This window comes from Arachis ipaensis, chromosome B04, assembly GCF_000816755.2.
Source record: "Arachis ipaensis cultivar K30076 chromosome B04, Araip1.1, whole genome shotgun sequence".
Lineage (NCBI taxonomy): Eukaryota > Viridiplantae > Streptophyta > Magnoliopsida > Fabales > Fabaceae > Arachis > Arachis ipaensis.
In genome coordinates this window covers 3,756,965-3,769,463 of record NC_029788.2, presented here as the reverse complement: position 1 = coordinate 3,769,463, position 12,499 = coordinate 3,756,965, and the positions used below count along the sequence as shown (strand labels likewise).

The 12,499-nt window shown below is 32.6% G+C and overlaps 1 protein-coding gene across 2 annotated transcripts; it reads right to left on the bottom strand.

The window, feature by feature from the left end:
* Nucleotides 6,115-12,289, bottom strand: LOC107638457. 2 transcript variants are annotated; one of them, XM_016341742.2, is made up of 7 exons: nucleotides 11,944-12,289; nucleotides 11,032-11,210; nucleotides 8,971-9,302; nucleotides 7,674-7,769; nucleotides 6,784-6,843; nucleotides 6,445-6,685; nucleotides 6,115-6,358 (listed from the first exon to the last, which is right to left on the bottom strand). In XM_016341742.2, the coding sequence occupies exons 2-6, from the start codon at nucleotides 11,132-11,134 to the stop codon at nucleotides 6,470-6,472; spliced, it is 807 nt and encodes a 268-aa protein (XP_016197228.1). In that variant the 5' UTR covers nucleotides 11,135-11,210; nucleotides 11,944-12,289; the 3' UTR covers nucleotides 6,115-6,358; nucleotides 6,445-6,469. The 2 variants fall into 2 exon arrangements, with proteins under 2 accessions (XP_016197228.1, XP_016197227.1); XM_016341741.2 differs by having other exon boundaries at nucleotides 6,145-6,685.

Here is a 12,499-nt window from a genome sequence, read left to right as displayed (position 1 = left end):
TTTTTTTATCTTTTTAATATATATATATATATATATATTAATAAAATTTATAGTTAAATAAAATATAATTGATTTAAAAATTAATGACTTTAAAATTAAAATTAATTAAATATAAGTAAATAGAAAATTGCTATATGTATTATAATTTGGATATGTATTAGTAAAAAGCAATGTAGTTTGGTGGTCAAATTGTCCTTCTTGCAACCCTAGAGTGAGCAGTTCGAATCCTATGAAAGCCATTTTGGAAAATTTTCCAAAAGTCACACAGCTTTGACACTTGGCACGTTGGAGCTTATGGAGAGCCAAATGGTTCGATTCGGTCTGATTTTTACTAGATTTGGCCGGTTCATTACAAGTTCAACCGGTTTGTTCTGATTCTCTACTTTGAACGGTCCTAATTTCAGACCGGACTGGTGTAGGGTCCGGTTTACCGGTTTTTACAACTATGGTCTTGTCTCATCCTATTCTAAGAAATAAACGCAACTATAAGTGCAATATATATCAAAGTGGCAAAATTACACGGTGAAAGCCTTGTCCCCTCCCAGATTCAAGGTTGTTGGTACTCTTACGATGATCCACACGGAGGAGGCACGTAGGTCAAGCAAGTGGAGGCGCAGGTCCGGCACTAGACCATGCCTAGATTACTGAAACCCTAGTTATTCACGAATTTGACTGCTGTTGACCGAATTAATTATACAAATGGTCTAAATAATAAATTGAATTTGCTGAACCATCAGTTTACCAGTTTTTTTTTTATTGAATTAATCGATCCAGTCCAATTCTGATAACTACGTCCCAAAATAAATGTGCATATTGTAATCTCAAAAATATTAAAAGTCACTATTTCAGTAATAAATATAACAAAACAAAAAGAAAAGATTATTCAATAATAAAGATCCTATAAAAAGTAGAATAATAAAGAAAAGAAAAATAGACACAATAAAAATATTAAATATGACAAACAAAAAGAAAAGATTATTCAATAATAAAGATTTTATAAAAAGTGAAGTAATAAAGAAAAGAAAAATGAGCACAATAAAAATATAGAAAGCACTTGTCTATGGTAAAGTATTTAGTTGAACTTTACTAATCATCTTTAAAAGAGAATGAAAAAAAGATAGAAACTAATTTTATTTTAAAAGATGTTCTTATCACAACTTATTATGATATGTCTAATTTCTTTAAGGATGTTAAAAAAATATTGGTCATCTGATCAATAATAAAAATATTGAATAATTTCTTTTCTTGTTGTTTGTTTGACTTTTGATATATTAATGTATATTTTTACTTATTTATATTTAAATGTATTTAATTTTAAATTTGTCCTTCTATATAAATTTCAAAGAATCAATAAATAAATTTGTGCTATTATAATATGTGTACAATAAATAAAATAACTAAGCAAAAAAGAATATGATTTAATTAATTACATACATATACATTAACAAAATCATTGAGTTACAAATTTCATAAAAAATAATTTTTAAGATAAATTATACGTTGAATTGCATTTTTACATGTTTATTTATTATTTTTTTTTGTGAAGAAAATGATGAAGGTACAAGAATAAGATATTTGTCTTGTGAATAGTGTAAGTACACACACTATTTTCAAAAGCAAATTTTTTTGCCAACCTTGTACATGAAGGGGCAAGTATTGCTACCATTATTGTTACAAGCAAAATGATTAATAACTCTGGAAGAGTTGTTATTTTGTTTTAGAGTAACAAAACTCATATAGATAATGCGTTATTATTTACAAAGTCTCAAAGAAATTTATTGAGTTTTGAAGATATCCGTAAAGATGGATATCATATTGAGAAAGTAAATAAAGATAACAATGAGTTTCTCTATATTACGAGTTGTGATTAAAATAAGAATGTCATATTAGAAAAATTGTTTATACTCTGATATACATTATACTCATATTAGTACAATTAAATTACATGCTATAATAAACCAGAATTTACTAGCATAAATGAATTCACTAATTAGCAAGACCGATTAAGTCACCCTAGACAATAATGATGCTAAGGATCATTGAAAACTCACAAGGGCATTCATTGAAGAACCATAAGATTCTTCAATCTAGTGACCTTGTATTGCATGTTCTCAAGAAAAAATTATTATAAGGCCATTAGTAACAAACATTGGATTTGAATTCTCTGAATTTCTTGAACGGATTCAAGGTGATATATGTAAACCAATTCATTCACCATGTGAATCTTTTAGATACTTTATGTCATAATAGATGCATTTTTAAGATGGTCTCATATGTGCTTATTATCATCATGCAACTTGGTATTTAATTTGTGAGACTACTTGCACAAATTATAAAATTCAATCAAAACAATTTGCCTTAACAATGTTGGTGATTTACTTCCGAAGTCTTTGATACATATTGTATGGCCAGTGATATAAGTGTTGAATATCGTTACTCATGTTCATACACAAAATAAGCTAGTAGAATCACATATTAAACTTCAATTGATTGCTAAACCTTTGCTTATGATAACTATAAGCAGATATAATAAAAAAATTATTTTTGTGGCAATTAAATGCGTCTATATCATATCGGCTGCGTTTGTTTATATGAATAGGATACTGAGACAAGGATACAGATATACAAAATTGTGTTTGACAGTTAAGACATAGACAGAGATATTGTGTTCAAAAATGCTGAATTAGTGTATTTTGTGTCCATCCTAACAGAAAAGACACAAAAACACTAACAAAAGATACAACTTATTTTTTATTTTTTTCATTATTTTTGTTAATTTTTCATAATTATACTTTTTATTATTAATTATTTTTCTTCTCAAAATTTTTGAATAAAAAAAAGAGAATAAATTAGATTTTTATAATTTATTCTATTTTATTACCATTTTCTTGTTGTTTGTTTGACTTTTGATATATTAATGTATATTTTTACTTATTTATATTTAAATGTATTTAATTTTAAATTTGTCCTTCTATATAAATTTCAAAGAATCAATAAATAAATTTGTGCTATTATAATATGTGTACAATAAATAAAATAACTAAGCAAAAAAGAATATGATTTAATTAATTACATACATATACATTAACAAAATCATTGAGTTACAAATTTCATAAAAAATAATTTTTAAGATAAATTATACGTTGAATTGCATTTTTACATGTTTATTTATTATTTTTTTTTGTGAAGAAAATGATGAAGGTACAAGAATAAGATATTTGTCTTGTGAATAGTGTAAGTACACACACTATTTTCAAAAGCAAATTTTTTTGCCAACCTTGTACATGAAGGGGCAAGTATTGCTACCATTATTGTTACAAGCAAAATGATTAATAACTCTGGAAGAGTTGTTATTTTGTTTTAGAGTAACAAAACTCATATAGATAATGCGTTATTATTTACAAAGTCTCAAAGAAATTTATTGAGTTTTGAAGATATCCGTAAAGATGGATATCATATTGAGAAAGTAAATAAAGATAACAATGAGTTTCTCTATATTACGAGTTGTGATTAAAATAAGAATGTCATATTAGAAAAATTGTTTATACTCTGATATACATTATACTCATATTAGTACAATTAAATTACATGCTATAATAAACCAGAATTTACTAGCATAAATGAATTCACTAATTAGCAAGACCGATTAAGTCACCCTAGACAATAATGATGCTAAGGATCATTGAAAACTCACAAGGGCATTCATTGAAGAACCATAAGATTCTTCAATCTAGTGACCTTGTATTGCATGTTCTCAAGAAAAAATTATTATAAGGCCATTAGTAACAAACATTGGATTTGAATTCTCTGAATTTCTTGAACGGATTCAAGGTGATATATGTAAACCAATTCATTCACCATGTGAATCTTTTAGATACTTTATGTCATAATAGATGCATTTTTAAGATGGTCTCATATGTGCTTATTATCATCATGCAACTTGGTATTTAATTTGTGAGACTACTTGCACAAATTATAAAATTCAATCAAAACAATTTGCCTTAACAATGTTGGTGATTTACTTCCGAAGTCTTTGATACATATTGTATGGCCAGTGATATAAGTGTTGAATATCGTTACTCATGTTCATACACAAAATAAGCTAGTAGAATCACATATTAAACTTCAATTGATTGCTAAACCTTTGCTTATGAGAACGAATCTCTCAATTTTTGCTTGGAAACATACTATTTTACATGCTGCAATACTTATTTGTTTAAGACCAACTTGTTACCACAAATTCTCTATTTTACAATTGGCTTTTGGCCAACAGCCAAATATATCTCATGTGAGAATATTTAGATGTGTGATGTATATTCCAATTGCTCCACCTAATCACACCAAAATGGAACTCCAAAAAAATTGAGAATATATATTAGATATAATTCTTCTTCTCCTTTGAGGTATCTAAAGATACAATCAGAAAAAACAAAGCCCAAATATCAAAATATAACCCTAACCTAGAGAATCACATCTTTCTTAATTTCCTTTGTATGCCAAGTTGCCAACAGAACAGCAATTCAAATCTCACAAAAAAGACACATGATTGGCTCCTTTCTCCCTCTTTGCTTCCCTCTTGTGTTGTTTGGCTGCAATTTTTATCTCTGTGCACCTTACTAAAGAGAAGTGGTGATGCTGAATGGAGTTTCAAAGTTCATTTCTTTTTGACAAAGGGTTGAAGGAAAAGTGTTTTTGGTGGGGGTGGGGGGAGCATGTGTGGATTAAAGCTAACTGAATACTTCAAGAGGACACAAGTTCATGCCTAATGAGTTCCTCAAAAGCCAATGGTGGCAGTAGAAGTAATGGTGATTCTCGTCCGATTCACCGGTTCAATTCCAATTTTAGAATTGGACGATTTCCTTTACAAACCGAACCACTTAAGTCATCGATTTTCAATTCGACCGAGTTTTCAAAATCATGGGGCCAAGGTTATTTTGTGATAAGTAAAAAAAAACGTGGCGTTTCAAAGCAAAACTAATTTCTCTTATAAATTATAATGATATTTTTTGAGAACTTAATGTCGTATAATAAAATTAAGTAGGACTTATTTATCCAGATACATTGAAAGAAATCTGCATAAAGGATAAATTTCTACGCCTCCAACCCGGGCGGTATGATGATACTACCAAGGAAATAAGACCATGTAGCTTCAAGATTTATACTAGCATAAACTACGCATACACACCTTAGTAATCAAAGCTCTTGCTGCGAATTGAAGTTCAATCAATTTCAGGTCTCTAAGCAGGAGAGGAACATCAAAAAGCACAAAATGTAGATTAGATGCAAGCTACCTGAACCCCCACAGAACACACATCTTTATCTACGCTCTCGTGAGTAGTCATCTTCCATAGCAGGATTGGCATGCATTTTTCTACCAAAAGTCTCATATGCAAAGTCATCATCAACATTCTCCATGGTTCTCCCAGAAATAAATGCCTTTGTACCCATTGTTGTAAAAGGCATCAAGCCAAAAGCACGAGCAGTTTTAATCTCTCTAGCAACCTTCCTTTGAGCCTTTGCACTAATGCCAGTCTACTCAAAGACATCAAGAAATGGATGGTAAGATCTCACAATTCAAATACACCTGACAAGAGAGAGAGAGAGAGAGAGAGAGAGAGAGAGAGAGAGACCTTGCTTCTCTTAATAATTATGAGAGAGAGAGAGAGAGAGAGAGAGAGAGAGAGAGAGAGAGAGAGAGAGAGAGAGAGATCTCCCTCTTTGCTTCCCTCTTGTGTTGTTTGGCTGCAATTTTTATCTCTGTGCACCTTACTAAAGAGAAGTGGTGATGCTGAATGGAGTTTCAAAGTTCATTTCTTTTTGACAAAGGGTTGAAGGAAAAGTGTTTTTGGTGGGGGTGGGGGGAGCATGTGTGGATTAAAGCTAACTGAATACTTCAAGAGGACACAAGTTCATGCCTAATGAGTTCCTCAAAAGCCAATGGTGGCAGTAGAAGTAATGGTGATTCTCGTCCGATTCACCGGTTCAATTCCAATTTTAGAATTGGACGATTTCCTTTACAAACCGAACCACTTAAGTCATCGATTTTCAATTCGACCGAGTTTTCAAAATCATGGGGCCAAGGTTATTTTGTGATAAGTAAAAAAAAACGTGGCGTTTCAAAGCAAAACTAATTTCTCTTATAAATTATAATGATATTTTTTGAGAACTTAATGTCGTATAATAAAATTAAGTAGGACTTATTTATCCAGATACATTGAAAGAAATCTGCATAAAGGATAAATTTCTACGCCTCCAACCCGGGCGGTATGATGATACTACCAAGGAAATAAGACCATGTAGCTTCAAGATTTATACTAGCATAAACTACGCATACACACCTTAGTAATCAAAGCTCTTGCTGCGAATTGAAGTTCAATCAATTTCAGGTCTCTAAGCAGGAGAGGAACATCAAAAAGCACAAAATGTAGATTAGATGCAAGCTACCTGAACCCCCACAGAACACACATCTTTATCTACGCTCTCGTGAGTAGTCATCTTCCATAGCAGGATTGGCATGCATTTTTCTACCAAAAGTCTCATATGCAAAGTCATCATCAACATTCTCCATGGTTCTCCCAGAAATAAATGCCTTTGTACCCATTGTTGTAAAAGGCATCAAGCCAAAAGCACGAGCAGTTTTAATCTCTCTAGCAACCTTCCTTTGAGCCTTTGCACTAATGCCAGTCTACTCAAAGACATCAAGAAATGGATGGTAAGATCTCACAATTCAAATACACCTGACAAGAGAGAGAGAGAGAGAGAGAGAGAGAGAGAGAGAGAGACCTTGCTTCTCTTAATAATTATTCCTGCCTCTGTTATGAAGTTTGCTAGGAAACTAACATTCTGCATATAAAACATTAAATCTATCAAGAGTCATTCCAAGAATAGCAGTACCAGAGATCTCATACATTAGCAATGGATCCTCATTAGCAAGAATGAAGCAAAAAGATAAAGTTGCTGCACAGATTGTCACAAATATTCCCTTACCTTCATCTGCCTTCACATCAGTAAAGTAGAATTACCCAAAACTTCATGATGATTAATTTAGTATTAACATGAGGGACAACGAAAAAATTATTAGGTATGCGTTGCCAATGAAAAATGTAAGCCGAACTTTTTACACTTCCATTTAAATTCACATCAAACTGGCTATTAAAATTCACACTATGTAAACTTCATTGCATCTATTAAATCAACTGAATATAAATAACATCTGCAAGTCATTTCTTTGTCATAAAACAAAAACATGGCAAAGGCTAAGACAGTATCATAGTTGACTCATTGGCACCATTTCAACAATCTTGAGAAGATGAACAAAAATGTTAACAAGCTAATACTTTGTAACTCTAGTGCAGCTTTTTTTTTCATTATGCTAGTATAACCTATGCCTTAAACATCTGCATCAAACCACTCACAACATTAACTAAACCTTGTCCGTCTAGTCAAGTCTGCTAACAAACCATAAACGAATAGCAAGAGTTTTATCTTTATTTGTGTTTTACTAAGTTAACCACATGGATCAGCAATGATGGATGTATATTTTAAGTTTTCAACACAGTTGCATGAGGTAATTTTCACATAGCCATAGCAATTGGAATGGCAGGGAAATTAAACCGATGATACAGACTTGCTCTCATAATGGAACTACTACAACAGAGTTCATAAGTGCTAACCCTGAAATCTGCCTGACTAAGAACTTCTTTCGTGGTTATTTGGAATTCATCCCTCGGTTTGGGTTTGCGTACGCCAGGTTTTGTAAAGTCAAGATCCTGAAAAAGAAAGAAATTGTACAAATCAGAACTCCATTATGATACACTTGGTACAAATGAAAACCAAAAAAGGTTGCAAATATCACAGGTATAAAGGAAGCATAGCAGTTAATGGAGTCACACAGGAGGTAAGCTACGAATTTAACATTGGCTACTATGCCTGAGGCTCAATCTGAAATCTGAATGACCCTATGTTATTTCATGTAATTTAAATCCTTCCATGCAAAAAAAATGTAGTTAAGTTTTTATTATTATTTTTTTACTGAAGATTTTAGAAGGGACAGGAAGGCAAATCAATACAACAGGCTGGAGGTAAGAAATCTTCAACAAAGATAAACTGCAAATAAAAAAAAGGGAACTCTAAAAAACAACTAAGCAAACAACAGCTATCAGTCACCATGCAACAGACCAAAATGATCAATATTATCACAAAAATCTTAGAAAGGAAAAGAAGGGAGTGGCATTAGTGATTCTCTCCAGCCACCGGAAATATTAAACATGCCAATGCAATATAGATTTTGTCTCTTTCATGAGAAGTATTAGTAAAAACAAGGGTTGATTATAATTACAGTGCCTTTTTCTAGTTAAAAGAAATCTCCCCTGCTTTTCCAACTGGTACCTACAATGTAGATAACTCTGATCACCCACCCGAGTTCTGTCTTTGATCGGGCCACATAAGAGGTTGCCATACTTTCATTTGTTTGGTGCAATTAATTTTTCGACAGATTTTCTTTTTTATGGAAACTAGTACTACAGCTACTATATAATATATTTTATTTGTTATGTTTCAAATCTTTCACGCGTTTAGAGAGGCAATGATGGTTTTGATGTGCGGTTGTAGCTGAAAACAGTAGGAGACATTCCATGGTGCACTTGAAAAGGAATTTGCAATCAGCTGTAAGTATAGTCTACTTGCAATTAACAGGTTTATGAAACAAGCCAAACATCCTCTAAAAGAAACAAACACACAATATTTCAGAAAAGAATTGTAAATACACTTCAAGGAATACTTTTCCATGAAACATCTGTGTATAATTTAGTTTATCATTACATCAAAGATTAATTTAAACGCAAATGCCAAGACCAAAATAAAAAAATAAAAAATAAAAGTAAAAATTCATAGAATGTCGGAATGTTAAAGCAAAATGTGGAAATATAACAGTGATAAGCAGCGGGAATGAGCCATTTTTATTTAACATACCCTTAATTCATACGTTGTGTAAGGCCAAAAGGTGGCATCATGTCGAAAAGAATAGTCTTCTTCTTCGACTTCGTCTGAATCATATTCAAAGTATCGTGCAGCATTCTTCAGTTTTCCATCCATTCCATCAGATAATGTGTCAAAACTTTCTTCTAGATCATCCAACCATGAGTTTTCACCTTTAGATCTATCTTGAGCCTTTCCCCAACGAGAAACCTTTTCAAAAAAGGAATCAACTGAAGAACTTCTCCCAGGATTATCACCAAAAATCCGCCCCTCAAACTCCTCCGGAGTCTCTAACTTATTAGTTTGCTGATTAACAGTGCCATTATCTGCTTGAACCTCCGGTAAGGGTTTCACAAAGATAAGTAAATAAATCTGAGAAAGAAATTGAACATCTAGAGATGTTGTATAAGGGCAAATTATCATCTTGGTTCCAAACATTGAGGGCATGTATTAATGTTGTTCCTAACATTTTGGTTCCAACGATCGAGGATATTGTTGTCCTCTTCCCCATTTCCCATCTTCCCATGTCTATGTAAGAACAGGTTCTTTGCTAAATTCCTAAAAAAGACAATTTGAAAGGATATACACCCTCCTTTATTGATTTTTGGTGGACTTAAGTGGGAAAGTTAAAGTCACTTTTAAAACGTTTGGAACGCAAATAGGACGGAAAAAACATTAGGAATAGCATTGTATTTACCCCAAAGATTTGCAACAAAAATAATACTATCCTTGTAATAAAGGAAGCAAGCATGAAGGTCTCAGCTGAGCATATTATAAATTGAAATGTCCAGAGATTTTCTTTAATTTCACTTCTATTCCTTCTTCCTTCATACAGCACATCAATTTGTCCCTTCCAATATGCACATTGTACCAGCAATACTATAATTATTTTGCATAGACTAGGTAGACACACAAATATTATAAAAGAAAATTCTCATACTCTTCAGCATTTGTACGTTCTTTCTCTTACTTTATTACAGCTATCTTGTGATTTGATGTGTTTAGGATCCATTCTAAAAGCAGGATCATGCATACTTCTAGATCTTTAGGAATTATTAGTTCTCGAAATAGCAAACAAACATGCCTTTAAAAGGTTCTAATGACATGCGATATAATGATGTAATTTGGGAATCACAATACTAAATCTGTACCAGATAGCGAGACAACAATATAAATCAGCAGGTTACAATTAATAATGATGACTTCTATAATATAGTTACATCACCATCATTTTCAAACTTGAGAATAAAGTAATAACTAACAAGACATTCACAATTCATGCCCCAAATATGCCTAAAGGAACTAAGTCTAAAACATGTCAAATGTAAGCAGATCCAAGAAGTTAGGGTTGTGCATGGAAACCTTCCTGATTGGAACCAAACCAAATTGTAAGCAAACCAAAACCAAATTTAAAAGCCAGATTCCATTTTTTTTTATAAAAGCAACTTAACTGTTTTTTTTCTGCTGCAGATCAAAATTTGTTTGACTTGGTGTAGTTTTTTTATTACCAGTTTTACTTGATAGAAAGAGTGAATGCTATTTGCCAGTCAAAATCAGCTCGTAAAGCCACACAATCAATGCTATGAAAACCAAATAAGGAGACTTAAAGCCACACAGTCAATGCTATGAAAACCACATAAGACTTTAAAGCATCCGGCGGGGAGAGGCCGAGATACACACACAGACACAGAGGTTCGGGGGGCGAAGAGCTTTCTCATTCAGTAAGCATGTCTACAGTTTTAAACTGCTTCAAAAATATTGAGATGTCATAAACCAATTTTATATTTGGTTCTGCTTTTACATGAAAACTAAATCATGCCAACTCTATAAGTATAATTTTGGGAAGAAAATCTATCCCTCAAAATCATATTTGTTTAGCAACATTTACAGTCACACACTATCAGGATTAAAAACAACAAGACTTTCACATGGTCAAACAGATACACAAGCTCAATCAGACACAAAATTAGAACCAACACGCGAAAACATCCAAATAATGAGAAATATCAACTATTGATATCAGCAAAAAGAAAAAATGGATAAAATCCAAAGTACCAGTAAACTGCCATGTAGAAAGTCTTCTGAGCAAATGTGTCTGACGAAACTGATTTATCGAAACAAAATTCAATGACCTACGTGAAACTGAGAGTATATTCATTGTTCTTTTGGCTGCTTCTCCTGCTCTTTTAACAAAACTTCTGCTACAAAAAGTGGTCTGCTGTTGCTTTGCAAACCTTCCCAATTTACAGAGGGAAAATGTTACAACACTAATCACAAGAATAATGCTACGAAAGATTGAAGAAAGACAAAATTGGAGGTTTTCTTTATTCTTTAACACAAGGATGCGAGAACTGAACCGGCCGAGTGATTGGTTCCAAGATTCAGTGGTCCAACCATGTTTGAACCGTGGTCAAATCAGTTTAATTAAATATAAAATAAAATTATTTAAAATATACCAATATAAATTCCAAAAGGAAAAGTCTAGGGGGCCAGCAACTTTTGTGTTTTCTGGCCAGCATTTAACCATCAAAACAAAAGTGAGTGATTTCTCACCATTAGATGTAATCTCAAACCATTAACAATACTATTGATGGCCAATTGATGGTTACAAAACACCAAAATTGCTGGCCCCCTAGCATTCCTCATTTCAAAATATCCAAATTCACTGATTCAATGATAATAAAATTCAAAATTTTACTTCTCACACAATACTTTGTCTACTTTTCAACACAAAAGTTAAACAGCAACTCGGCAATAAAATTAAGGATAGATTACCAATCAAATTAAACAGCGAAAATCTCCAATTACCAATCAAATTCATGAAATTAGGATAAACAAAAAAATCCAATTGAACAGCAAGTCAGCAACTCAACAAAAACATGGCAGAAATGAGGATAAATTACTAATCGAATTCATGAATCATTAAGCAAATTCAATGCGGAAATTGAGAATGTCAAAATGTCATACTAGGGTGGGCAGAGACGGAGAGAAGAGGCGAGTAAAGACGTGGCCAGAGAGGAGAGCAGAAAGGCGAGTGGCAGAGATGCCGGTGACCCGAGCGAGCAGAGACGGTAAAAACAACGCGCAGGCGGCAGAGAAAGAGGCGGCGATGCAGGAGTTGAACGGAGTAGCAATGAAGGAGGAGAGGTCGAACGGAGTAACGATAACGGCGACGGCAACTCCGTGACGTCAGACAGGAAGATGGAAGCGACAACAACAGCCAAGGGTAGGGGAGGTTTCGTGGGTAATGATTTAGGGTTTTTTGTTTTTTCAGCAGTAGACAACTTTGTTTAAGCTCCTTTTACAAAAAGATAAAATAAAAATAAAAAATTTGGCTTCACGTGATTGGTTTTGCCGGATTTTTAATCGGTACACTACAAATTGGATTTTTATTAAGGTTGAGCCGATTACTCCAATCCAATTTTTAGAATTATACTCTAACACATTGACATTGTTAGGCAAAAGTATAATTCTTTAAAAAAATATTTAATAAAATAAATATGTTTTAAAATTTTGGTTGATT